The sequence below is a fragment of the Coturnix japonica genome, chromosome 2 (assembly GCF_054131305.1).
Source record: "Coturnix japonica strain WE chromosome 2, WE-NBRP24, whole genome shotgun sequence".
In the NCBI taxonomy this organism is placed as follows: Eukaryota; Metazoa; Chordata; class Aves; order Galliformes; family Phasianidae; genus Coturnix; species Coturnix japonica.
In genome coordinates, this window is record NC_140664.1 from 100,340,417 (window position 1) to 100,368,323 (window position 27,907).

Sequence of the window (27,907 nt, forward strand, 5' to 3'; positions counted from 1 at the left end):
AAAAAAACTCTGATATTCTTTATTTTTATTATAATTTTAACAACATGAGTAAATCTGTAAGCAAAGCAATTACATGAAGAGGGTCTAATAAAGTTGTTCAAGCTACAACCTACTTTGACTGTTGAATCAAACTGAATAAAGCAGGCTGCTTTGATGGGCATTTCGCTTCCAAGAACATACTTAGCGGTGACATCTTCTTTTGCTTTGAATGGCAATGATCTTCTATAGGATGGGGACTTCATGATCAACTGAAAGTTAGAAAAAGAAGATGGATTATTACTACAAACAGGACAATTACTGAACCAAGTGCTATCTTCAGTTCAGCTGAGATCTCATCAGCTTCGTCAGGACCTGACTGTGCAGCAGAAAACAGATCTGATGCACTTCTTGTTTTATTTCAGGATGAGTAAACATTTCTCCCTGAGCTGAGCAGAAGAGCAAGTCAAAAGCTGGGATTCAGGACCTATCTTTAAGAAAACAGAACTGCTCTAGTCACATTCTCTTCCCAGAGCGCCCCATGTGCGTTTCAGGTGATTGTACCTGCTTTGCTCTCCATCCAGAAGGCAGTGATATGCAGCGATGTCTTTCTCTAGCTGCTGCTTGTTGGTCAGCAGATTCTCACGATCCCGCTGCTGCTGCTCAGTTTCTGCTTTGATTTCTGCCATCTCTGACTCCAGCTTGGAAATGACAGAGCCCAGGTTCTGCAGTTCGATCTCGTGCCAGTGCTTGGCATCATATAGGGAATTCTCCAGACCCCTCTTCTATAAGGCCAGGACAGCAGACATTAAAATAGTTTCAATATGCTTCAGAGCAATTTTTTTTTTCATGTTTCACCAGTATCTTCATTGCCTATGCTTAAATGGCAATCTAATATTTTCAGAATTCCTTTTGTTAAACAGTCTGAAAAATGTGTGTTATCATTACAAAAGTTGAACCAACACATGACACAACATGGGCATGCTCTCTTCAGAAATCATGAAGAAATAAGAGAGAAAATAACCATTCAAAACCAGTGTTACTTACCAAGGTTCTCAAGGACTCAGTTTCAGCTTGCAAGCTCTGTATTTTGCAGGCAGTTTCATGGAACTCGGTTCTCAGTCCCTCTACCAGTTCTTCCTCTTGGCTTCGCACTGCAGCTGTCGCTTCAGCCTGTTGCTGGTGCAAGATTATGACATCTTGTCATAGCATACTCAAACTATGTTTTAGTTGCCTTACATTCCAACATAACAGTTAATATATATTTTTTCAGGTTGTGGCAATTCTGATTTTGAGTTTGATTGCTATATATTACATTCCTGCACTTAATGGTTTGGATAGTTATTAGTGTCTAGGCACTTACTGTAAAATGCCCTATACATGTAAGCATACATACTTGGTCTACGTCAACAAAAGCTATTCAACATTCCTACTGGCATGTTTAAAATCACCTATAAAAAGAAAGCATTGCTGTAATTATTCCTTTTCTTCTTCTTGTAGCCTTTCATCTCTCAGTCATGTTCACCTTACTGTTGGCCCATATACTACCTGTAAATCCACCTTCCCTCGCCACATGTGATGCTGGGGCTCCTGCAGCAGCTGCCCTAAGCTTTTAAGGCTTCCTAACACAAGTGATGTGAATAACACAACAGGCAGATGGAAATGGCCCGTCAGACCTTAAATACTGAGGATGGCAGGGGAAGTGATGCACTGGATGAGCTGCAAAGGTTTTGAACCAGGATTACCAATTGAGTCATCCCACAGATGTCCATATGGAAGGTATTGCTGGGCATGAAATTTGGCTTCAGCTTTGGGATTCCTTCTGCAGAGAAGTGCAGACATAATGTTCGTACCCTCTTCACGAGGCAGATGGCATCTTCTGGGGCCTCTGCCCATCCTGTTCCTGAGACACTCCACAAAGAAAGGCTATACTGAATTGTGGTGCCCACAAACAGCTGGATAATAAAAACAGAGAATGAAATCATCCTCTGAAATCTTTAGCTCTTTAGTGCTTGAACTTCTTAGGAACGTATGGATTTCAAAAACATCTGTGCAGTTCTGAGTCAGGCATTCTGCAAGAGCGTAGAATCTCTCATTAATGTCTTTTTAATGGAATCAAGACAATTAAAGTATAATTAGGACACCAACATCCAGGGTCTGAGCAGCATGACATCTGTAGAGGGGTGTGGGCGTTGTTAATGTCTTCACTGGTCAAGGAGCATGTTAGCAAAGCAGTGAAGGAGGGAGAAACAACTGACATAATCCATGAGATTTTCAAGGCCTTTTATGAGAGATAATGTGGGGGACGGCAGGGAAAGCTGTGCAATTGTGTGTGCAGGGCAAAGTACTGCCATGGATCAACAGCTGGTCAAGAGACAGGAAACGCAGAGGAAGATTAAGGTCTAGGTTCATTATGATAGAATTTTAACGGCATGGTGCATTAAGCTGTACTGCCTCGTGGATAAATCATGAACTGGAAAGACTTATGGGTGGCAGAAAACAAAACTGTTATGTTGTGGTGTATAAATACCCATGAAAATCAACCCAAAATTGCAAGTCCAGCCAAAAGAAAAAGTAAATGAGGCAAGGAATTGGTTAGAAATTAAGGAGTTCTTGTTCTCTTTCAGTGCTGCCTAAGTGCAAGGACAAATTTGTCACCACTTGGATGATAAAACGGTGTGACCCAGCAGCATAGGAAGGAATGATTTGGAAAAAAGAATGGATGTAATTAGTGTAGCTCCTGTTACCTGTATAAATAGTAACAACGTGTATTTATCTGAGATACAAAGCTGCATCATCTGAGTTTAATTTGGGGACAAAAAGAACCCAGGCTAGAATGTCATACCAGAACCTGTTCAAAACCAGAACTGTTCTTCCCAGAAATTTAAGATATTCTGGTTCTTCCATTAGAAAAGCAAATCTAAACAAGTAATCTGCAACAAATCTCTAAGTAAGAAGAGATCTGACTAAGGTGTTGAAGTAAGGAGGGGCTGGGCTTTGTCTGCCTGTCAGCTTCTCTGCCACATCTGGTGTTGGCCTGAATTGAAATCACAGCTGTAGGATCAAATGGTCATTTTGAGCTGGCAGTTTTCTCTCCAAATCATATCTGAGAGCAGATAAAAGGTTGGAGGTATGAAGGAAAGGGAGAGAATGAAGTTGCAACTGACTGTTTGCACATACAGAGGTATCATTAGGGCAGGAGAGTGGGGACACTGAAGAATGTGGGTCCTCCAGGATGAACTCATAGTTGGCCTCTTGTACATTCCCTAGTATCTTAGATATTGTTGTTGTCATAGGACTCGTTTTCTTCCACTCAGAACATGCACATATCTTTGCAAACGTATTTCTTGCTTTTCTTCTTCTTCCACACCGCTGTCCCCTACCCCTCCCATAATAACTATGTATCAAAGGACAGATGAGACTGTGCCTTTGCTAAATATCTCTGCAGCACAGCTGTGGTTGTGATTTGATGTGTCACCACCAACTCAGAATTAGATAGCTGTTAAAACACAGGATCATGAACTTAATGCTTCAGTTCTGCAAAAATACTTCAGCCGGGCAGGAAAAATGAGAATGATCCTTTGTGACAGAGGAAAAGCTGCGTTAAAAGGCTGGTTTAGATTCAGCATCAAGTGAGGAGACAACTTTCAAAGGGGATGTCTATTATCATCACTTTTCATTTCCAATTTTCCCACTGCTGCCAAAGGAAACAATTTCAAGGAGGAATGCATAGCTGTATAATTAGCGTAGAGAGATGTATTTTGCCCTTTTGATTTATGGGTCTCTGTACATTCTCCAGAGAAGGAATGGCTCCAGTAAGTAGGGTAATGATTGGTGCATCCTCTACAGGAGGTATCAAGTGATTAAGTTCATTTTTCTTAGCCAACGCTGCAGAGCCCTTAGAAGTCTCCCACAAATACCTGTGATATCAGTGGCACCATTTACAAACAATAACACCAAAACCAAAAACCAAGCCTTGAAGTTACTGCAAAGCGCTGGGCAGATGCTGGAGTAACTTATGGAGACTGATGTCAGTGCTTACCTTGGTACGGAGCAGGGCACCTGCCTCAGCACGATTCTTTTCAATGTCTCTCTCCCAGTGGATTCGGATCTTTTCCAGTATGTTGTCCAGGCCACTTCCCAGGGGAACATCAAGTTCTTCCAGCTGAGATCCAGCAAGTTGTTTATACAACACCTTCACATCCTTCAACAACAATAACAGACGTAAGAAAAAGTGAAATGGACCATGGTAGCATCAGATTGGGGGTTGAGGAAGAGCTATTCTGTTGCCACAGAAAAATGAAACGTGGTCCCCAGTGATGCCTCCGTGTTAGTGATTTAGTGGAAGTTAAAAGGGGATTTTGCACATCTTCCCATTTTCCATGTTTTCCCTCTTATCTGAAACAACTTCCATCTTTCTTATGGCTTGCTGTGGTACTGAAGCCGCTGGTCACCTGCAGCAAAAAGCCAATGCTGTGCATAGGCTTATAAAAGTGGGGAGGGGATGAAGCTTTCCCTTGGCAACCCAAGCCTCCACTTGCCTACCAGTACTGCTGGAATCTTGTATTTGGAAAAAATCAGCTGAAAGAGATGTAAGGATAGAGCCTCACATCCATGATGCATCCCGATTCAATCTCTCCTCTACTTTAGAACCATCCACACAACTGCTGGCTGCCTCCTACACGAATTAAGTAGCAGCTGCTTAATTGAGGCCCCACTGGTGAAGTTTCCCCCATCAGGAGATGACAGTGCTTGCTCTGCCCAGTGCACGATGCCAGCCACACGAAGCAGGCACACATTAGCTCTGCAGCGCCCCAACCCTGGACTTACTTCTTCATGGGTCTTTGACAGCAAAGTTAGTTCTTCCTTCATGCTTTCTATCTGGCTCTCCAGATCCATTTTAGTTAAATTAGCATCATCAATCACTTTGTAAAGGGAATTAATTTCATCTTCCACTGCCTTTCTGAACGGCTGTTCATTTTCATACCTGTAGAGAGGAAAACAAAGTAGGCACAGCTCAGCAAGAAAAATGTGCATCTTTTTAATGACGCCATTTTGTTAATTAGCTCTTGTGCCCCTGACAGAGGCACAGAAACACATGAGATGTGCTCTGCCCTCACCTTTGTCTTGATGTACCTTGTCATTAACTCTGGGCCTAATGAAAGAGGCCGGACCAGCCGGCTGTGGTGCAGCAGCGTCAGGCTGACAGCACTCCTGATAAGCATGGAGAGGCAAGTTGTCTTCTGCTAGGTCTGATGTTTGTGTACCACACGAATACGTGTGGATTTTTCTGTTTCTCAGTGTGACTGCTGCCTGCTCTTCCCTGCCGTACATAACGTCCATTAGGAGTAAAAACTAGAAGGATCAGGCCCTGTGAGTAATACAGAGCTTCACATGCTCATGTACCTAAATGTTAGGCTTTGCAAACAGAAAGACTTTTTAAAAGGTGGTTGATCAGTACTTAGGATCTTCTTTCACCATTCCTTTCTCTCAGTGAAGACAAGGAAAATTAGTGCAGCCCATTTCTCTTTCCTTATCTGATGTTTCCACAGCAAGGTTTGCAGTGGTGCACTGAACGTGCTTCAGGTGCTGCATCAACAGTTCTAAAACCACTGCTGTGACAACTGGAACTAAAACCCACACGAACACTTGCCTCTGTAAAGTATCAACACTAATCTGAATGAACGTTGGCCTCTCAGAGAGACATCAATGCCCATATATCAAAGAATAAAACTACAGATGATTAGATTAATAAACATTAATCTTCAGAATGTGTTCCAAAATAACGTTAGAATTGTAGTTACTTTGCTGTGTTACCACAACCCTCCCACGTTAGGTGGGCTAATCGTCACTAAGCCTTACACCCCCATTGAGTAAGCATTTGCCAAGGCACAGTGTCAGGGAAGCGGGCCGGCCAGGTGCAGCCTCAGGTCTACCTGTCCTTAAAGTCTTCAGCAGAGGCCTGAATGTTCTCGGTGTGCAGCATGAGACGGGCGTTCTCAAGGACTGCTTCACCCACCTGGAAGGGAGAGACAACACAGCTCAAGCAATTAGCATCTCACACAGGCGCTACCTGCACGGCCCATCTGTCTTAAGCAGATGAACAGTTCTGATTCTGAAAAGAATCTTTTAGCCTGGGGCTGTTCACATGACTCATTCCAGGTAATTAAATCAATGACTTTTGTACATATCAATTCACAATTTGTCTGCAAATAGGCTGTGATTTTTCACCGACACGTTCGTTGCTCCTAAGGATTCATCTTCTTGTAGAAACACATTCATCCCAACTGTCAGCTGGTCACAAGGGGCAAAATTCATTACAGCACATAAGGTATGTTCAGCATTTAAGTCCCACTTAGAGTTTCTAGATACAGTTTAAGGAGCACTTATGCAGCTCCTATTCTACTTCCCATATCAGCAGTCCTCTTCAGGGTCATCTTCTTCCGTGAGCCAAGGAATATTTGATGCTCGTGCCTTGAGTGAGTGGTCCTCAGCTCCCAGAGTGCTGTTTTTCTTCTCTGATGGGACTGCATACACTCTTGCTGTAGATACGAGACCTGGGAAGCAGTCAGTCTTCAAATATTATTACACTGAACTTGAAGTGCTTTGGAGAGACTGCGCAAATAAAACTGTGGTATCATTGCTACGATTCTTTGGTGTAGCTTTAATCACCAGGAGGCGCTTGAGGGGCAATCAAACCTGACAGGCTTGTGACACAGAGCCCTGTTGGGATTCAAGAGGGTTATACAGAATGGGAAATGGTAAAAAAAGGCCACAGCCTGACCTAGAGTGTCACATGCATTGGCCAAAGAAAGGTTCAATTTGCTACTAGGGTGACAGCAAACACTTAAACCAGGGGCTCCACAGGCCCAGCCCCTTGGGGCTGCTGCTGCACTTTGGAGGAGCTGAACTAAGCCTGAAGCCATGATGATGGCTGGAGCAACCACCCAGCATCAGCAACAAGCTGGAGCTGGGGACCTACCTGGAAGTGCACTCAGTACTGACCCAGTCCCACTGTCTGCACCTCAATTCCTTGTCTCAGGGAGTGCCTGCCATCTGACAGGGTTGGTAGTGAAGGACCAAGAGTGGGAGGCTGCATGGTGCTACAGGAGCCTGTAGGGCTGTGATGGGCTGAGTAAACAAACATCTCTTTGATCTGTTCCAGATACGTACAGAAATTTGTGGTGGAAACCAAACCACCACAGCAATAGGAGCAGATTCTTAAGTGGGCCAGGAAATCTCTATATCTTACTTTGGATAATTAAGTCTGTGACTGTATGGGATGGCAAATCCCTTGAAGTGTTCTGTTCTCCCAAGGTGAAACACACTGTGCAACATGGGTTATCCAGGCTGTGTCCAGACAAGTCATCCTAAGTACTGCCAGTGGGATCAGTGCTGTAGTGTGGTCCTCCTACCTGCTCCTACGCCTGCTGCTCACTAAAGGGGTGGAGGGGGAAATGCAATGCTGAAAACTTGGTACCTGTAATTAACATCAATCATTACAAAAAGTGGCTCACTGCCATGAATTCTTACAAACTCAAGGACGAGGAGGTAGCTGGAGGAATAACCTACGCCCCACACTGAGGTGTCCATGGTGGAAGTTAGTACAGGGCCAAAAAAAGCCTCACTTTAGGTCTGAGAAACCTTCAAAGCGCAGAAGTCAGAGATGTTACAAAAGCTACAGGTGCGGGCAGAGAAAATGCCTTGTGGCACAGCAGCCAGACCAGCCACAAGAACTTTACGTGCTCTCCAGCACACAGAGATGGCTCATCTTCAGCACTCAGACTCTTATTTCCTCTTCCCTGCTCCACTGCAGCCTCCCTGGACCAGCACTGAGCCCCAGGTACTCCCTTCTGGGGCATTCTGGGGCTGTGGGGCCTTCCAGGATGGAGAAAGGACCAACACTTACTGAATCTTCTTTCTTCTCCTCAGTTCTAGAAAATCTGATCCTGGAATCTGCTTTTTCCCCTTAGTTTCTCCAGAAATTATTGTACTTTGCCCTCCTGCTGCCACTCATACATGAATGGATGAAGCTGCTACTTTTCCCCTCGCTCTACTCAGCGTAAACAAACGCTGCCCTGCGATTTGCCCTGACCTGCCAAAACAAGTCCATTTGCCTCCAGCAGTGAGCCCACGCAGCTGCAGTATCTGACCAAATGTCTATGGAAAATGAAAGCCTTCGAGGAAACAGGGAACATCTTGCCAGCAAATATGTACGGAGCAGTTCAGAGGGATGTAAATCACTAAGCAGAGAAGCTGAGTTCAGTGCATCCTTTCTGGATGCTGCTGAGTCCATGGTCTCAGGTGTGTTAACGAGTCTCATGTGTTGCTTTTTCATGTAACAGAAAATATTCAGGCTTTTAACTTTACGCAAGATGCCTTTACAGGAAAACTTCAGAAGCTCATGGCTTAATCTTTTCTTCCAAATGCTGAAATAAATGGTTTCTATCAGACCATTGTCTCCAACACACTCCTATAGGCCAGACTAATGGCTCATGTTGCTGATCAGGTGCCAAGCACTGAAGTTGCAATGCTTTTAGCCAGCCTCTCACGGCTCAGCCTTCTTTCAGAGCCCAAAGGAGAAAAGCATGAAGGCAGCAAGAGTGGCCTTTTGTTGCATTGCCTTGGGAAGAGTAGCACCTGGATTGAGGCTGGGGAGATTGATATGTACTCTGTAAAACCTGAAATGTTGCCTGCACGCAAAGTTAAAAGCTAACAACCCCACCTCACAGCTGAATGTGAAGGTGGTGGAGGTTTACGCTGTCATAGAATATCCCACTGCACAAGGGGTTCAGACGGCATCTGAGGCATTCTGGGTGCAGCCCTAAAAGTGCAGCACACTAACAACACACCCTCTTTCCTAAGCCAGAGGTGTAAGTCTGGCCAGCCCGTGGCACAGCACAGAAGTTCTTGGGGAATGAGAAGCCGCCTTTCAAGCTTCCCAAAGACGATCCAACAGGGTCCTAAAGGAACTGCCCCCTCTAAGACTGCTGTAAAACATCAAGAGAGGTGGGTGCAGGGGGTGGCCAGAGTGGGAAGCGAAGGGATGGAGTGGCTCATTTGCAGTCATGTCATGATTATTTTGCAATAAATAGAGCTTTTGGGAAGTGTCATCAAGCAAACGAGGGAAGAAAGTAAAAATCTGAATTGCTAATTAAAACAAACCTAAAGCACCAACATGACTAACAGGCTTGTAATGATATCATGATGATGGATAAACTAATTCAGTCCTAGCAGTTTCCTGTTAATAATTTTGATTCTTGGCTTAATAACCACAGCTAAGGAAGAAAAATATTAGAGAATTGTCCCATTTCCATAGGAGCCGAGTGTGGCACCTTGGGGTGAATCTCAATCACTCCCATGCACAGGATGCCTCAGGCAATTCTCCTCCTTAACATAAGCATTTTCCACGGCACGCTGTGAAGCGATAAGGCTGCAATTATCACAAGGACAGACTTAACACCCTCCGCACTGGCTGCACCATCAGGTTAAGCCGTGTTTCGCACTCACCTGGTGGTACACGGCCTCCCAGCTCTCCCGCAGCGCTCCCCAGCTGCCCACGCTGGAGGACTTCTTGTCCAGGTAGACTCGGATGTGCTCCTCCAGCTCCTGGTTGACCTGCTCGAGGGCCCGCACCTTCTCGATGTATTCCACCAGGCAGCCGTTCAGGCTCTCGTAGGAGAGCCCCCTGCCCTTCTCCAGCCCCGCGGACAGGGGCACGGCGGAGCAGGAGCTGCGCAGCCCTTGCAGGAAGACGCTGCTGATGCCCAGCGCTCGGCGGGACACGCGGGTGCCCAAGCTGCTCACTCCTCCGGTGGGCACGGCACCCACGTAGACCCCGGGCGGCCTCGACAGGCTGCCCACGCTCACCCGGCGCCCCGGGCCCCCCACGCTGTCGGCGGTGGAGGAAGGGGCTTGCTGCCCCAGGAAGGACGACCGGCGCCTGGGCAAGGGCATGATGCCGCTGCCGCTGCCGCCCGCTCAGCCCCGCCGCCAGCCCCGCACTGGCGGAGGGATGTGCCGAGCCCAGCAGGTCGGGGCTCGGTGGGGCTTTCGGCTTTGTGCGACGGCTTTCTGGAAGGCGGGCTTTGTGCATTGTCCCGGCGGCAGCTGGGTCAGCAATCCATTTCAGGGCAAATCTCCCTGCTGCTGCTGCTGCAAATGTGGCAGATGAACAGCACAATGGTGTTTACGGGCACAGCGGGGCAGGAATTCATGACAACGTACGTGTGAAAATGCCAGCCGTGTTCTCTGCGCTGACGCCTGGATGATCTCCTGCCTTCATCCATCCATCCATGAATTACAAACACACTGGCTGCTCGCTTACTCCTGACAGGCCCTCCTGCAGCAAGATGTTACTTAAAGTTAAGTAAAACCAACCTCTGAGCTGTGGAGCTGTGGTCATGCCCATTCTGCGTTTTGCTGATGCAGGGACTTGAATCCCTCCTCATTCTATGGACAGCCCTGGCCCAGCAGTCTCAGATCAGGGACACCGCACCCTTCACGTCTCCACTTGACACACCGAGAAGGCTGAGGCCTCAAGGGACAGAAGCCGCTCCACTTGCTGAGCAAAGTGAGAAAGGCAATTTATAGAGCAAAACCCAAAATTGGTCCCGTGGTAACTGTTCAGGTTCACTCAAAGAGAGAACCTCGATTTAGCAAAGTCATTCCACACTCCATGTTACCCTCTGCCTGTATCGGTCCATTTCTAACCCACCATTTAAGGTTCATTCGCCTTTCCTATTCCCACACTACTATTACAGCTTGCAATCTGCTGCTTAACTGGGTAGGACTGAAATGCCAGTTTGCTTCAAAACACTGCGGAGATTTCTGTTCCTACAAAGGGGACACTCACCTTCTTAAGAGGCTGTTTGCTCTGTGGGAAGTAATTCGGGACTCATTGGGCTGGAGAAGAGCAGCTGCGTGTCCAAAGTGTAATTGTTAGGGCATTTATGCAAGAAAAAAGGCCATTCTGGTTTCTGCTCTTGTAAAACACTTTCAAAGCTAAAATTAGAGCTCAGGTCTTCCTATCTGAGAGAGATAACATAAAAAAAGTCACTGAGCAATGTTATCGCTCAGGTGGGTTGCCCATCTCCTGGACCTCATGGGTGCGTTAGGTTCATTCATCGTCCTGCTCTGTCCCAGCTTTCCTGCTGCCTCCCTGCTGAGTTTGCAGACCCCAGTGGGGTTCAGACTCTGAGTCATCCCACTGGGTGTGCAGGCAGCACTGCAGCCATGTGCAGGATGCATGACAGGCATGTGACCCACATGGACCACTACTGGAGACCAGACCGGTCCTGCTCAGCCTGTATCCCAGCCTGGCAACCTAAAGGAGTGACTGGAGCCAGATGGCAACACAGCATAGGGAGGGGATGGTCACCAAGCAGGAACACACAGCCAGGCTGAGAGAGGTCACATAACTTCACATTGCTCTGAAGCCATTGCAGGATGCTGTAGCAAACACACAGCCTACATCAGGACCGGCTCTACCCAGTGTTCTTTCAGGCCACGTAGATTTAGCAAGAGTTTGTAGAGGATAGGGAAGAAAGCAGTCAATCCGGCAGGTGTTTTGTTTAGAAATACCTTTATTTTATAAAGCCACAGTCTGTTCTGTAAAGTTTTACCACACTTATAAAAAAGGGGCTGACAATTCTGAGGGGGGAGGGAAAAAAGAAGAAAAGAAAAAAGAAAAGCTGAAAACATTTCTTGTAATTCAGGGTTACACAAAGGTTATATTTATAATATATATATATATTTATAATTTGGAGACAGTAGAGAGGAAACTGCAGGAGGAGGGCAGCCGCGGGGTCATATCTCAGAGACTTGCTCGTGGCCCACGAACAGCGTTTCCTGACAGAAGGGGTTCACGAGGACCATCCCGCTGTCGCGGTAGTCACCGTTGGCAGGGGAGCGTGGCTCAGAGAGGTGGTCCTAGGAGAAGGGCAGAGAGCAGCGTGAGCGTGTGGCACCATCACCCATCACTCTCCAGCCCACGAGCACGAGATAAAGGCTGTTCTTTCTGTCTTGGGAGCACTCGGACCCATCCCACAGATGTTCTCTCTTAAATGCCTGAATTGCGGGGGACTCCAAAAGGAGATCTAGCCTCAGAGAGCCAGTTCTGCAGGCAGCGGGAGCTGGGTGTGAAGATAATCACTCACTGCTCTGATAATCCTCTTTTCTCTGATAATCCTCAATTTTGCTGATAATCGGGTTGATTTTTTCTCACTGAGGGGACCCAGAAATCAGACGCACCAAACCAGTGTTTGACCTTCCGCTTTTCATTTTTGTTCCACTTTCATGACGTATTGCAACATTTTCCCACCCGACAGCCTGTCTTATCTCATGAAAGATGCATTTTCACTACTTTCTGAAGATAGACTGCTTGAAGCTACTGGTCCAGTAGCATTCCAATCAGTTTTAAATGACTCACATGGCAGCTTCTGGAGGCCATGTGAATAGCCCTATCATGTGAAAGCTGCTTGTCTAAGTCTAGACCAGAGTCCTGATTTAGCAGGAGCTACATGATTGCCAGCAAAGTGGCAGTGATGAAGTGATCATGAGTGCTTATCACATCGCATCTCAGAGGTTTCTTTCTGGACACTTTTTTATTTCAATTCAACAAGTCAGTTAGTCAGCCAGCTGACCTCTTGAAAGTCACTTCAGCGTAAGCTCAAACTCTTCACTGGTTCTAAGTTTTAAATACCTTTGAACTAAGCTAAATTGTTCTTTTCCATCTCTGAGGCCAGCTAGTATTTCCATCAGTAGGATCACCTGCCCATACAGGAATACTGCTGGTGAATCAGAGAGAGCCCTTCAGGAAAGGCTGAGGAGGGTGTGCCAGCACTATACACTCCCATATTCTGATGTTTGGATCACTAACGTACTGGAGGACTCACTTTCTGGACTGGTACTTAAAAAACGATAGGCTTATTTATTATTATTTATTGCACCTTATGATAGACTTGTTGGAGAGAGGTTGAAGCCTTTTGAAAAAGTTATTGCCCTGAATATGCACAGGGATTTCATGGAATTATAGGATGGCCTGGGTTGAAAAGGACCACAATCATCATCTGGTTTCAACCCCCCTGCTATGTGCAGGGTCACCAACCACCAGACCAGGCTGCCCAGAGCCACATCCAGCCTGGCCTTGAATGCCTCCAGGGATGGGGCATCCACAGCCTCCTTGGGCAACCTGTTCCAGTGCGTCACCACCCTCTGTGTGAAAAACTTCCTCCTAATATCTCACCTAAACCTCCCCGTCTCAGTTTAAAACCATTCCCCCTTGTCCTATCACTATCCACCCTCGTAAACAGTCATTTTCAAGACTTTATTAACATGACTTCCTCTCCTCATCTCCCAGTATAGCTTCAGTTACAGTTTTCAAGCTCTACTTATGCAAGTGAGGTACCTCTGATGTTTCCAGGGACTGGATCTCTCTCGGTAACTCCACAGCATGCCTGTTGAAGTAGTCCATGGTAATAGCATTATTCCAATAGCTCAGATTGTTTTCCGGGTTGGATGTCTTCTTCTTCCTCCTCATGCAGCAGACTGTCAGCAGTACCGCTGTCAACAGAAACATGTCAAGAAGTTGGTTATTTCCTTTCAAGGAGAGCTCATCAGTAGTGGAGATCCAGCTTAAAGCTACTTAAGGAGAGAGCTGGTGACCTTCATTCATTTAGTTCGCCCACAGTAGGTCCAGCTCCTGTCTAACAGAAACCACACAGTTAAGTCAGGATCTGACCCAAGAAGATGAGGCTTCGGACTTGGCAACATACATTGTTTTCCCTTTCTTCTTGACATGAGTTTATAAACCTTCTGATGTGGCTGCCTGGCTAATGAAGAGCTTTGGCGTCTAAACACCTAGCCAGGCACTGACAGACCCTCTTGGACAGAGGACACCCCCCAAGGACTGCAAATGATAGCTCTGCATAGATGTCATCTGCTTCTGGCACGTTCAGACCCTGCAGTTGTGAGCAGACACTGGCCCAAGGCTCAAAAACCAAATTCACAAATGCATGTAGTTGTATGTCTTCAATATCCAAAGCCCCTGCTGCTGATCCCTGCACCAGTACCTCACATACATAACATGGAGCGTGTGGCCATGCTCCAAAACAGAGACCACCATGGGAACTGAGGAGATCCTGTGCAGGATGAGACAGCAACTGAGGAGGGCTGGGGATCCCTTCTGGCACCTGCCTTGTGTAGCTGATATTTCCAGGATAGCACTTGCCTGAGCCAACCAGAACTGGGTTTTTCCTGCCTGTCTACATCAGGATGGCGGCAGTGGTGCCAGAGTCTGCTTTCTGGAACGGCTCTCATTTTGATCACCTCTATTGCAATTCAGTTTTGTAATCTCAGCTATTTCATGAGAGCTGGGCAAACCCACTGTAACAAACTTACTGCTCCCACTGGCCCTTGCTCAGGCAGAATTTAGGTGCATACAAGGGTTTATGCAGAGGAGTAATGCAGAGCTCGGTGTGCTTATTTTACACCCGTGGAACAAATTGAACATTTGGGCTTGTAATCTACCTGATTTATCCAGACAGACAGGTAGCTGGGTGCATACATACTTTGATTTGTACCTGCGAAATAGGGAATGCCCTGCTGTAAATTCACTCCATAATTTCTAAACCCTTCGTGATAGAAAAGAAGAAAATATTCATGAAGCAGGAAAATATATTATTTTCTCAGCTACAGCTAAAATTATTTATTAGAATTATAGCCTGGGGAAGGAAAAGACTGCAGAGAGGTCAAAACTGCCTTGTATGTTTTGACAAACATTGCAGCTACCCATATGCCATGGATCTAATTTAGACTCCCATCTATTCACATAAAATAGCAATGTGAAAGTGCAAGGCTAGAGCTCTATTTAAAACACAAGAATAAGCTGCTAAGAAAAAAACAGTAATAGGTTTGAGTCAGGCAGTTTATGTCTCATTCAAAGGGAAAGGTGAGCTTATGCTATAAATCATTTTATAAGACTAATGGAAAAAATCTCCTGCACAATTTAAAAAGAAGGTGGTTATTATCAAACTTACTATTATCCAGTTTGGGTAATAGTCAGCAACTGGTGCTGCTGAGCCCACAATGCAGGCAGCCCCCTCCTTGCCTGCAGTGCTGCTCTCTGCCTGGGGAAATGCTCGACCTCCAGCTGCGTCTTTGCCCTTTGCTTTGCTGGGGCCCAGGAGGCTGCTCTGAATCCCAGCCCAGCCTGAAGGCTTGTTAGGGTGAGAAAGTGAAGTGGGAGGTACATTTCATCCTCCCAGTGCTCTCCGAGGCACACCGCCTCTCTGAGGTTGCCTGAGGAGAAGAGAGCCCCAGGAAAGCACTCTCTGTGCAAATAGTTTGAAAACTCCAAGTTTTACAGCTTACAAAATGTTGTGGCTGCTGACAGGGAAGGACTGGATTTAGGTTTTAGGAGCTGCAAAGCCAAGGACGTTAAGTCAAGGGAGATCTTTGCTCCTTCCAGCAGGAAATGGCCTTGCCGTGTGAAGATGTGTTTGCCACACAGCAGCCGTGCTCTCTCCCTTAATTATGCTCTCGGCCTCCAACCTCAGAGCACAAACAAGCAAATGGATGAAAGAGTGTGGAAAATGAGCTCCTGAGCTTCCTCAAATCTCACATATGTTAGCAGAAGGCTGCCTGCCTGAGCTGCTTCAAAGCAGTGGAGATTTAGTTGAAGAGGGAGAGAGAGGACAGCAGAACAGCAGGGCTCGAAGGGGAGTATTATTCTTTCTCTCAACTTAACTAACCTTCTTATGGCTGGCTTTTGCAAACCTAATGTAGCTCTTAGAACAAAAATAGGAATGGGGTGCATTTCACCTATATCCTTGGGTATCAATTCAGTCCTATGATGAGTACTGCGTCTATTGTAGAGAACCTCTTTCCAGGCAGGTAGCTGTGATGGCCTGTGAGGACATGCGAAGTGGATGACACACAGAGATGGTTTCCAATGGAAAAATGGCAGTAACAACGACAGCCTCCTTTTGCCTGTTATATTTCATTAAAAGCCTCCACTGTGCCATCGGCAGTGTCTCAAACACGTGGGCAACATCTCAAACCTGTGGAATTACTTAAGCCTTTGCCTGGGCTTTACTGTGACTGTATCTTAACTGCCCATCATTAAGCACCTCTGTAAAAGCCTGCCTGTCGCTTGTGCTGTCTACAGCAGTACACTCTCAGCTGTGTTGCAGGTCTCCCAAATGGGTTTTGTTACTGATCACCTGGAGACAGGGGTTGCTCTCAGGCTGGGTCAGAGCTCACCATTGAGGAGGAGACTCAGTGCTTGGAATCATTCTCCCTTCAGGCCAGGGAAGCAAACATTTGCATTTTTTTGACGGAGAAAGCAGGTGAGATGATTTTGGAAAGTGTCATAGTGTGTAAAATGTGACTGTATGGGGTTAGGTCCAAGGCAGTTCTTCATCTATTCTTTGAGTTCTGCTGACGTTTCTATTTGAAGCTCGGCCTTTCCCTCCTGTTTTCTCACATCAGCAGAACTGACGGACTGAATTGACTTCTGTGCATCTGATTTACAGGTTTCAGTTCTTCAATGTTTTATCGTGCCAGTCTGTAATTACAGAGCTCTAAGTTCTGGGAGCCGTGCCAGTGAGTTTTAAAACAACTTCATATGGAGCTTCATTCTGCATTGCAGCCACATGTGAGACAGGGGCACAAACACGTGCAGAAGAACTGCAAAACCTTTGGGTTTCCTGTCTGTCACGGGTTAACCCAAAGGGCTGTGCTCTTATCTGTCTCTTAGCATCCAGACCAGAAGTGAGAACCAATCGCAGTATGGGTCCTTCTTTGGCTGTGAGCTCTGTGCCCTGGAGGTGGCGGCAGTCCCCTTCATTGTGTGCCGAACACTATGCACTGTAAGCTGTATGTGCACTGCAGGACACAGAAAACGTTTACATGCCTGTCTAACATGCATTGTAGCTCTGAGCATCCCCAGATTTTAAAAGGTGAGTCCCACTGAACTTAATAGTGGTGTAGATAACTGACAAAATAACAATTAACTGTTCTAAACTATAGCTTGTAAATATTAGAAGCAGGATAGATGCAGCCATACAGATACAGCATTTATGACACGCACGATATGACGTTCTCACCATACAATGAGCACTAGGTCAGAAATCATGCTAACAGAATCTTTATCGTACTATTAATACCTATCATGAGTTATGTGCTTATATGTGGCACAATACAAGAAGGGACATACACCAATGGACACACTGGACACATCAGTCATGCCTCCTCTGCTTGTGCTGCATGGCATTAGAGGTTGCATTTTGCATATGGATGCACTCTACTCAGATCAGCTTTCTTTTTCAATACTGGCCTCAAACATAGTGAAGGGAAGAATTTATCTGTCCTCTGTCTCTAGTGACTGATAGACAAAGCACTGTTCATTAGGCCATCAAATGTAGCTTCTTTTCATGCTGTTCCTTCTATAACCCACTTTCTCTTCTCCATCTTTCACAGAAGTATACATGCACACCTGTGCTTTTAACTTTGTTTTGATTGTCAGCCTTTTAGATTTAAGCCTTATTTTGACTGGTGGTTTTAACCACATTAGCAACAGCACGACTGATGGCCCCAAGGACACAAGCCTAACAGATATGCTGAGTCAATCCAATAATTCTCAGTTGCCAGGAGTATTGCTCCTGCTTCCTTCCCAGGTGTGCATCCCTGCAGCTTGTCTGCTCCAGATCTTGTGCTTACTGACCCACAGGGAGCTGACTCAGTCCACTATGTGCACAAAGAGCAAAGTGAATATTCTTGACCACTTTAGCAACCTGAAAGTGGCTCAGAGAGGTGCCAGGTGAGGACAGCACTACCCCTTTGGGAAGGAGTATGCTCTGAGTAAGACTGACTCAGTCAACACATCCAACCATGTCCTCGGCACCACTTGTAGCTGTAAATAACAGGATTAATACTCTGTATTGCTGGCAGCTACCCTTTTATTTTTCCAGAGGCAGTGAAAGCTGGGAAATGCTTGGTTTTGTTTCTCTCCAAACAGATCAGTGTGACCACATCCCACAGCACACTGAATGGCTTTTCCTTGGCTCTAAAGAGCAAAATACTAGAGAATATACTGTCCTACATTGCTGAAAGAACTTTGCTAAGTAGGGGACACAACAGCGTCCACTCAAACTTTCACTTTATTTAACAACCTTTTTTCTTTGCAGCTGAGTCAAATGATGAAACCCTAAATCAGCTCTGGAAACTAACTGGTGCTGGGCCCTCAGGTGTCTGATTCCTGTGGTCTGAAAGCCAACACTTCAAATTCTTCCTGCTGCTGAGGCAGCTGCAGGTCAGACAGAATTAAAATGGAGGGAAATAACAGACTGGTTATCAGAATGATGTGACTTTAAAACTGATGGTTTACAAAATGCTTGCAATTAAGTATTTCATTGCACCGGTAAAGCTGTAGTTCCCTAAGGTCACCATAATTATCATCAATCTTTTGTGTTAGCAGCAGGCTTTTAAAAACCAGTTCCTGGGTAGAATACAGCACTCAATAAATTGAACTGTTGCATGACTTTGGTAACCAACTTAAACGTTTTGAAGTAAAGCTGCTTTGCCTCCTACAAGTTGTTCAGCCTTAGCCTTATACACTCAACCAGAGAGCCCCCAAAGACTATGTGATTTCTAACAGCAACACAGAAAGTACGCTTTGAGTGTAAGCATTATACTCCTGCACTTGGAGCTGCTCTCCACATGCACTTTGCTCAGTGAACAAGTTAGTTACAAGACTGGTGACTTCTTCTCATCTATCTCAGTCTATCCTAACACTGTTGGCAATTCAACTACACCATGAATGGGTCGAAACCTCAGTTCTAAGGAATGCAAGAAAGAGAAATAAAGCAGCGATTAACTTACAACATGAGGATATAGGTACGCTGATGGCCAGAATGATCCAGGCAATGTCCATCTTGCTGAGACAGATGGTAGCTCTGTGCTGGGGCTTGTCTCCCTCAGTGACATGGGAGATATTTCCTTGCACCCCAGGTTTCCAGGTCCCAGCAGGAACCAGCCTGTTGAGGAAGTTTCCAGTTGCAGTTGAACCAGCAGTGGACATGGAGCTGGACAACCCCATGGTAGGCATGGTGGAGACATCATTGCCCAGCGAGGTCGTGTTCATCACCAGGCCCTGCTGTGTTGGAGCAGTGCCCTCGAGGTCCCCCACTGCTGGGGAGGAGATGTTGATATCAAAGCTGGGCTGGACTGAGTGACCAGCTGCTGCTGGTGCAGTTCCAGGGCCAGCAAACAAGGGGACATTTGTACTGAGATTCAAGGTTACCCAAGAGTTGTTTTTGCTCAGCATATCCCATACACCATAGTGGGTGGGTTTAAAAGGCACCGACACTGCTTCGGGATCAGTTGATGGTCCAGCAGTTGTGGTGGCAAAATCTGCTTCCTGCACAACTCGCTCGGCCCCATTCCCTTGCTCTGCTTCCCTAAGGCTTCCCGAGGTGTTGGGATGGGGAGAAGGGTCTGAGGGTGTAGTTCTGGCCAACCCCGTGCCATTGGGGTCACTGGAAGTTGCAGTCTGGGGCTGGAAGGGATGGTCTGTGAAAGGGCTCCTCAGGGTAGGGAAGGGAGAGTGCAGGGTTGTCTTTAGGTAAGGCTCTGAAGACTCTGTGAAGTTGCCTTTGAAAATCTGGAATATTTTCCCTTTGGGGCGAGTCTGTCCCGAGTACAAAGCGCTCTGGTTATACAAATGATATGTTTCCTTTCCGCCAACACGAGGACTGCTCGCCTGAGTTTGAGCAGTGGAAGCATTGCTCCCATCCAGGCTGACAGGATGGGGGACGGTGCGAGCGGAGGTGGGGACGGGCACTGCCATATGGCGGTCCTTGTGGCGAGGCGTCGTTCCCATGGCTGTGACAGTGGTAGTGTCCATCAGGAGGCCCTGAGAGGAGGATACAGCAGGAGACAGTACCTGAACAGAAAACACCAGCTCTTCCGTCAGTGCCAAGATCAGTAGAACACCTGGAGGAAGAAACGGAAAGGGTGAGACACAGGAGGGACAAGTAGATGGAGAACAGCACAGCTGTGTGTTTGTGCTTTGCTCCTCCCAGATGAGAGTCATGTTGGCAGGAAAGCCTACCTTCCACATGCCCTGGAAAAGAGGAGTTAGTGCCTCTGGGAATTGGAAGAGAAATAGGATCTGCACTGGCTGCTTGGGAGTAGTGAGGTGGGAAGGAGAAGGCTACGCAGAATCTCTGTGGTGAAGGGAGAAAGGAGGTTGCCATGTGGGTGTTTTAAAGCATCACACAGCTGTAGGCGACCCCATGAAGAAGATACAAAGCATCCTGCTCTTCAGTGGTAGAAACAAAAAAATATTTTCATTTTTGTTTTGGCCAAAGGCCGACCAATGAATGGCCATATCATCATGGGGAACCTTAGTCTGCTCATTATTTTGGCTGCAAAATCCTAAATTTGGCTGCCTCCAGTCTTAGATGCCACTAAGCAATCTGGTTTTGAGAGAGCAGCTGCTTAGCCCTTACTTAAAATTAGGTCAAGAAGGGATGTGTGATGAGGGGACTTCCTAGCTTATGATGCGTCCTTTACTTAACCGCTTGGGAAATCTCCTCTCTTATCTCAGAATATGAGATGTAGAAAATCCACAAATGTCAAAAATGAACAAGAAAATGTAACTAACAAAGACGTTTTAAAAAGCCACGTGGTCACTGAGGATCTAATTCCATCTAATACAACTGCCCCCTCTCATATACTCACACACAAATTTTTGTTTGGGTCCTGTTCTGTACTTATAAGTGCTGTGAGATTTGATTTTGTGAGATTTGATTCCTGCATCCCTCTATAGGGCACACTGTTTCATGAGGTGCCAGATTCACACCACTGGAAACATCAATCCTTACATTTATTCAGAGTCCAGTTAATGGACATGGGCAGCTGCAATAGCATAAGACTCTCCAGGATGCAGGGCTAATATGCCCTGTGTTAGTGTGACCTGCAAGGACCACATCAATCACACGCCACCATTTCCATATGTGGAAGCTGCCAAGTGCAATGTGGACCTCTGCCCACTAGGAAGCACAAGGGATGAGTCTGTTTTGCACAGTCCACTGAGCATCATCAGATGGCACCATTAGCACACTGCTAGTGTGAATTTCAGCCCAGGATCTCAAGGGTTACAACATCGTTGCTGTCTCAAAAAAAGCAGGGAGATAAGTTCATCAAAACTGCAGGACCCCAAACAGGGTAATGAGAGTGTGCAGTGCCTCCCTGCACGTTCCCCGTCCTCTGTGCCTCCAGGTTTGCCAGCTCTCTCTGTCAGTGCTGATATGCCATTTACTTCTGCCCTACAAGGGAATATCTGCGGTGGGCATCAGTGCAAAATTGGAAACTGGAATGGGACAGTCTCTCTGATTAAGTGCCCATGGGGTCCGAAGGCTTAGCCAGAGCCAAATGCCATGAAATGTGTTTATTCTGACTCAATACACGTAGCAGAAACTCACCAGAGGAGCAGTACTTATCCCTCTCATCCAGCTAAGAGAGATGCTTTGATCACCAACCATCCTTTTTGAAGCAGAACAGCACAGAGCTCTGCAACCACCAAAACTCACCTCACCCAGATGCCTCCCGCTCCTTTGCAGGGCATCCCGAAGATCTCAACGCTTCAGAAAATACTGAACACTGACTCAGTAATACAGTGAGAGCTGCTTACAAGCAGTGCATTTTCCCAATACCTGATGCTAAAATTAGCTCATATATATATATATTTTCTTATTTCTGAAATAAATGCCTGTAGAATAAGTGATCCTTGGGTATACTGCTTCCAAATTCCTAGCCTGCCACAGACAATATGCTCTTAGAAGAACACCTAGTCAAGGAGAAAAACATATCCTGTACATCAAAGTGCAACCAGAAGATCAGATCAAGGTGTATTCGTGGAGCATCACTCTTGGAAATGAAAGGCAGGAGTCGTCTTCGCATTTTTGGCAGCACTCACTCTGAGGTCAAGGTCAAAGCAGATATTCCTGTGTCCATATGGCTCATATTGCATGCCAAGACAGAGCAAATACAAAGAGGAAAGGATAAAAAATCATTTTGGGTTTGGGGTGTGGAGAGAATGTTTCAGGAAACTTTAGGCCTGTTGCTCTGGGCACCCATGACAAAGGGCACAGGCAGATCTCAGGCCACAAGACTGCAGTGATGACAGCAGTCTTTGTGCAGCCACTTTCTTTCACACCTCACACAGAGAAAAACCTCTTTATTGGATTAATGCCTTTTCTTATTTATATATATATTTTCCCTGCAGAATACTCCTTAAGTAATAAGGAAGTTGTCACCTTTTCTGCATGCTGTGCCCTGAGGTCAGCAACCCTCATCTTTGGCTAAAAGCCTCATATCCATCCCTACCACTTGAAATGCTGATAAATCAGCAGCTTGCAGCTGCAAGTATTTATAACCTCTCAGGGGCAGTCTGTTGTGGTAGCAGGCCTGGGAAGCCACATAAACTTAGCAAGTACCTTTACATGACTTTTAAAGTGCTAGTAACTATTCAAAGGAAATACTACTCTGTCATAAACCACTTATTTGACAATAAAATATAACACTGATAACATTTGGCTCTCTCAGGCTGTGACAGTCAGGTTTTCTTGTCTGCTGGCCTCCCTTTAACAGTCCCTGCAGGACCACCATGGCCCCATCAGCTGCAGCTCTGTAGGACATTTTTATTCCTGGATTAGCAGGCAGCAGTAACTCTCAGAGACAACCAGAGCTAATGTGTATCCGTAACTACTTAAAACATATTTGGCTTGGTAGATCATTGTAAAAATAGCCAGTGCTATATATTTATGGAAAACCAGCTGGTAGTAATGACTTCACAGTGGGCTTTGCTGGCCCTTTTAAGCAGAATTAATTGGCTTTCTAATTGATAAACAGCCAATTGGAAAGCAAAAGTAAAGTTGGAATCCGTATGTTCAGCACCATCCGTGCAGGGATGTCTAAGCATGGGCTGCCTGGATTTGCAGTTGCCTGGTGCTCAGAGCTCTGGCTTGTATTACTTGAGGGAACAAAGTAACATGCAAAGTGGGAATATTATTATAGTCCCTGATATCAAACTGCCCTGTTTGGTAACTTTGTCCTGAGCCCAGGAAAATGATATATGGAATTTATCTACCAAGGCATTCATCGCAGAAAGGGGCTTAACCAACCCCTCGAGACTTCTTCCCTTCCCCACCTTGCTCTGGATCTCAAATGGCCCTGCACTGAGGAACGGGCCACCAGCTTAGCCACGAGCAGATTACCACTGAAATGAAACCTATTGGTTGCTATTAAGTTATCATGGCCAAAGTGATGACATTCCAGATGATACAGTACATAGGCAGATGGTCTTGGTCAGATCAAAGCCCAGATCTGCAGCCTTTGCCAAAGTCTGGAGACTCCTTGGTCTGACCTTACTTAGGACATAAGCTCTTTGGGATAAGAACTGGCAGTCCTTTCTGTGTCCTGCCATCATGGTAATACAGACTGATACAAGCATATTATAGCAAAAAATAATTAATAATTATATTCTCAAAGGTCAATTTGCACCATTCGTAGCTATTTTATTTTATTTTCTCATAAAGAGCCATTTCTAAGTCATAGGAGCTCATGCTCAAAAGGGGTCATAGTGGTTTGACTTTTAAATGCTGCATGTCAAATTCCCACTTTTGGAGCCCAAATTTATGACTGCATTAAAACCATTCAACCCTAATGAGAAGGTTCAATGGCCTAATGTCTCAGCAGCCTGAACTGTGCCATCCCATGTTCTTGCATACTGTACCAAGAATTGAATGTTAAGTACAAAATGAATTGACTCAAGGATGAAGCACAGCAGAGTGATAGTATAGCGTACAGAGAGAGGATTGGTGTGTGTTTAGCCATTAAAATCCTTACTGACAGCTTTTGTAACAGCAATTTCTAAAGACTGAAGTTGATGTCCGCAGCAATATCAAGTAAGCTGATTGTCAGGAACATTTTGCTTTCCAAGGTGATGAAGTCAGAAGGTCATCTCTACCCAAAGTCTCACCTTTGAGAATCATTTAGAACTTCCTCACTATCCTTTTGAGAGCTGGGTATCTCCAAATCAGAAAAATGAAGCAATTTGGGCCCCAGCATCTCAAGTTCTTTCACCATTTTACCTTGGGACTCAACAGTCCCTGACAGGATGGGGTCCTGGTTTCAGATATGAGTTACTACCTCTTGGTGTTGCACTGGCTGCTCTGTGGGCACTCTGTGTGCCATCATTCTGCATGGGATGGCAGCCGTGTGTGCAGCTGCTGGGTCAGCTCTTGCATTCAGCCTCCCTGGGGCACCACCGCTAAACAACGCAAACTTATATAACTCGTGATCTAAGCCCCATGGAAAAGTTCCCAATGGCTTTAGCAAGCTTTGGACCAAGCTCTAATTGCTGAAGACACAGTGGAAACTTTTGAGCTGTACATTTGCATTTTCTACAGCCAATGAATATGCACAAAGGACTCAATCTGGCGTTTGACCCCCTCTGGCCTCTGTTATCTCAGGCCTCACAGCAAGACAGATAGAGCCACTCTGAGCAGCACTTGGCAAACATTTTTCCTCTAGGAAGTCAGGAAGAGCTTTCTGTGCAGATACGTACTGCTCGAGTCATTATTTCACACTGCCATGGGCAAAGGAGGCACAGAGAGCAGCTTTACAAAGGACCCGTTATCCACAGACCGTGGGGCTGGGATGCATGTGGGCAGTGTGCACTATGCTGGAGCTCCCTGTGCTTCTGACCATCTCACCGAACTTAGTGATGTTGAGTGTCATGCAAAACCTGCTCAGAGCACCAGCAATGTTATTGTTGCAAAGAAAGCTTTCTTCCCAGCACAATCAACATACCACGCATCTCTCAGCAAACCCAAAACGTTACAGGCAGTAAAATGGATCTTTAATAGGAGGAAACTGTATAGAAAGTGTATATATTATTTTTGCTATGGTCATTTTTCTTTGCAGCCTCTCAAAGCAATGTGATTTTCACACACAGTGAAGCAGGCTCTGTACAAACAAAGAGTTAAGCAAATGTCATCCCTATGACTGGTGGAGGAACCGAGGGAAGAAAAGTAGGTTACTCTGCATAGAAAATTTCTCTTCTCTGCCTATCAGTGGCTGTCATGCCAGCACTCCCAGGTATTAACTTACAAGTTATTGTCTGTTTTCCCTTGTAAGCATGAGACGGTGCAATCAAGCCTAACTTCAGTACCCCAAGTATTTGACAAAAGGTACAGAATGAGGCACATGGAGTAACAGCTCTATTTAACACAGCGCAGCATCAGCAGAAGCTCTGGAAATCACATGTATAAACATAAATTAAGCAGTGCTCTCTGTGAAACAACATTAATGGTAGCTATGGTTTTCATGTAGCAAGTATGTCACGGTCCTTTAAGAACACAGAAACACTGAACACCATTATTATTTCTAATGGTGCATTTCCATCAGAGATTTCAAGGCACTGACTCTGCAAATAAAAACTCATTTCTGGTCCTCCAGGCATCTCCACAATGAGATGTGTCTACATCTACTACATCTACTACAGTCTCATGCAGTTACAGAGCAGGCATCTCCCTGTTCATTTCCCTCCTGCACTAATGACTCACAGACACTACGAGTATCAGTGTTTTAGAAATGCTTTTGATCTCCTACTTATCTAAACACACAGACACCCGAGCTGTTGATCCTCCTAAAAAGGCTCGCTGACAACCCAGGACAATGATCATTACAGAGGGGAGGGTAATAGAAAGAAAAAGCGTGACTCCAGCTGCTCAAGGTAATCACTTACCTGAAAATATCATTTGGACTTGTCAGCAGACATCCTCACCTGCTCACATCACACAGATTTGGAAGCTTCATCGCTCAGTAGAGAAAGGAAAAATACATCTTCTCCCTAACGAGGCAGCTGCAGGCAGGAGTTGCTGTTATTGTTGGAACTGGTTTGGAGGAATGAGGACAGAGACAGCCCAGGCAGGCGTGTCTTGCAGGGCTGTGCAGCGAGAGAGCTCGCTGCTTTATGAGTACCTTTGGAACTGCAAAGATCACTTACGGAGCCAGTCCCCCTCTCTGCGAGCAGATCGAAGGGCTGCTTGGTATTCCAGCTTGGTTCCCCATCAAGTCCAGATACAGTTTGTCTGACACGGGTCTATTCAGATGCCAGAGGATTGCTGGCAGTTCCCGTTCTCTGGGAACAAAACAGCAACAAGCACCCCAGCTGCACGTCCTTGTGAGGCTGCTCCTTCCCTCTTTGGAGGCAGAGTGCCCTCCCTCCAGCTTTTTGTGTCTGGATGCATTTTACAGATCCACCTCCTGCTTCTGTACCCCCACCAGATTTTCCACTTCGTTCAATTATCTTTAATGGTATTAATAATCCTGTCAGAGGAAAATACGCAGAATGAAATAGGGATCCTCTTCCCTCCTTTGCCATCAAAATACATGCTCTATATTTTATGACATTTCCATTCCTCAGTGATGAATGGGTAGTTTCTACTTTGTACCCACCAAGTAAGTCCACAAATCCTGTGATTCTTAAAGCCATCATCCTGCCCCCCTTCTTCTGTTCTGGCACAGCTGGGTATCTGGAAGACCATACAGTCCAAAGGGCACAGAAATGTGCCCCATTCATCCAAATGGGCATGGGCAAATTGCATGGGCAAATGCTGAGTGCAACAAGTTGGGGGCAACTGGAAGTCCCCCAGCAATCCCTGCTCCTCGGTCTTTGATTCAAAGTCCCCATCACACCCAAATAGCCCAGGCAGTTTGTTACATGAGTCCTCATAGAATTTGTCCTAATGTTTTGCTACCGAGCAAAGCCAGTTCCTCCTTCTCTTTTATCATACAGGATCACAGAGGGGTGACACTGTGATGACAGGTTTAAGGCTTGGCAGCACCAACAGCAACTGGACCTCAGAGTGTGACCCCAGTGGTGATTTTAGGAGTACACAGTCCCTGTCAGGAAGTCCAGGCAGGTGCATATCCCACATCACGAGTGTGTTTTTCCCCTATTTACACACAGAGTGTTTTCACAGTCACAATCATTTCACAGAGGATGTGTAATGATGGAGTACAAACATTAATCTCAGATCTGCTTTGCATTTCTGTGCTCTTGTGCTGATGTTCCTTTTCTCCCTGCCATTTGCAGTTCACTTTTCATCCCTAATGCTGCTATTCTGAAGGTGCCTCTAAATAAAGATACTCAGTGCATTATAGAAAAAAAATGGCTCTTTACAAATCTCAGCTTGTTTAGCAGTTTCTGGAACTCAGGGTTATTAAGAGCTTGCTGCTGAAACAATGATTGAGCATGAGGCTGCAGCTGGCGTAACAAGAGAGCCGTGCCACGTATTTTAACCTTTGCTGGAGGATATGCCACATCTGTAAGCAGTAACTCAGTGCAGACTTCTTCCCTGTGTGCTGTCATGGATGGAAACATATGGGCTCAAAACTGCAGAGATTGTCATTTGGAATTTCACATGAAAACTACTCACAAGGACAGGCACCCTGTGCATTCCCTTGTCCAAAACCACAAGGAACAAACAAAAAATAATGTTAAAAGCACACAGGTCTTCCCCATTCTGACAGCTTCTCCTTCACACAAAGCTTGTCCAGCCCCAGCTTTGCAAATGCACATCCCTTCCTTTGCAGCCTTTGCTTGGCAGCAGTTTTTGTTGGCAGGATGCTGTTGCCAAGGGAGACAGAAAGGATGTGCAGCTGGCTTCTCTTTCACCTGCACTTAGTGCTGCTGATCCTATTTATGTTGCTGCAGAACCTCTGGCTTCTGAGAGACCTATCATCAATGTCACCGGACCTTCTGAAGAGTTTTGACAATGACACAAATAGCCGAGGCCTCTGATGGAAAGCTTAAAATAGGATCTTTGCCAAAGAGAGGATGTAGTTGATGTCATGG

The 27,907-nt window shown here is 45.9% G+C and overlaps 2 protein-coding genes across 5 annotated transcripts in view; both read right to left on the minus strand.

The window, feature by feature from the left end:
* Positions 1 to 3: 3 nt before the first annotated feature.
* Positions 4 to 9,982, minus strand: BFSP2 (beaded filament structural protein 2). Its single transcript, XM_015854063.3, has 7 exons — positions 9,487 to 9,982; positions 5,913 to 5,995; positions 4,807 to 4,963; positions 4,019 to 4,180; positions 1,024 to 1,155; positions 541 to 761; positions 4 to 248 (listed from the first exon to the last, which is right to left on the minus strand). Exons 1-7 carry the CDS (start codon positions 9,931 to 9,933, stop codon positions 245 to 247), a joined length of 1,206 nt encoding a protein of 401 aa, XP_015709549.1. The 5' UTR covers positions 9,934 to 9,982; the 3' UTR covers positions 4 to 244.
* A 1,561-nt stretch (positions 9,983 to 11,543) lies between these two features.
* TMEM108 (transmembrane protein 108) overlaps positions 11,544 to 27,907 on the minus strand; it is a 141,942-nt gene continuing 125,578 nt past the window's right edge. For 3 of the 4 annotated variants that reach the window (XM_015854067.3, XM_085538238.1, XM_015854069.3), the window contains 3 exons: positions 18,859 to 19,971; positions 13,385 to 13,539; positions 11,544 to 11,907 (listed from right to left, as the gene is read on the minus strand). In XM_015854067.3, the coding sequence (XP_015709553.2) occupies positions 11,785 to 11,907; positions 13,385 to 13,539; positions 18,859 to 19,971 (1,391 nt within the window). In that variant the 3' untranslated portion in view covers positions 11,544 to 11,784. Of the gene's footprint in view, positions 11,908 to 13,384; positions 13,540 to 18,858; positions 19,972 to 25,792; positions 26,454 to 27,907 lie in introns of those variants that run through there. The other variant, XM_015854071.3, reaches the window with a different exon arrangement.

What these genes read in the sequence shown, in the direction of transcription:
- BFSP2 (XM_015854063.3), bottom strand. Translation starts at nt 9,933, where the DNA reads ATGCCCTTGCCCAGGCGCCGGTCGTCCTTCCTGGGGCAGCAAGCCCCT. An exon ending in GGGAGGCCGTGTACCACCAG is followed by an intron (nt 5,996 to 9,486) that starts GTGAGTGCGAAA and finishes TCTCCCTTCCAG; the next exon opens with GTGGGTGAAGCAGTCCTTGA. An exon ending in TGTCAAAGACCCATGAAGAA is followed by an intron (nt 4,181 to 4,806) that starts GTAAGTCCAGGG and finishes TTGTTGTTGAAG; the next exon opens with GATGTGAAGGTGTTGTATAA.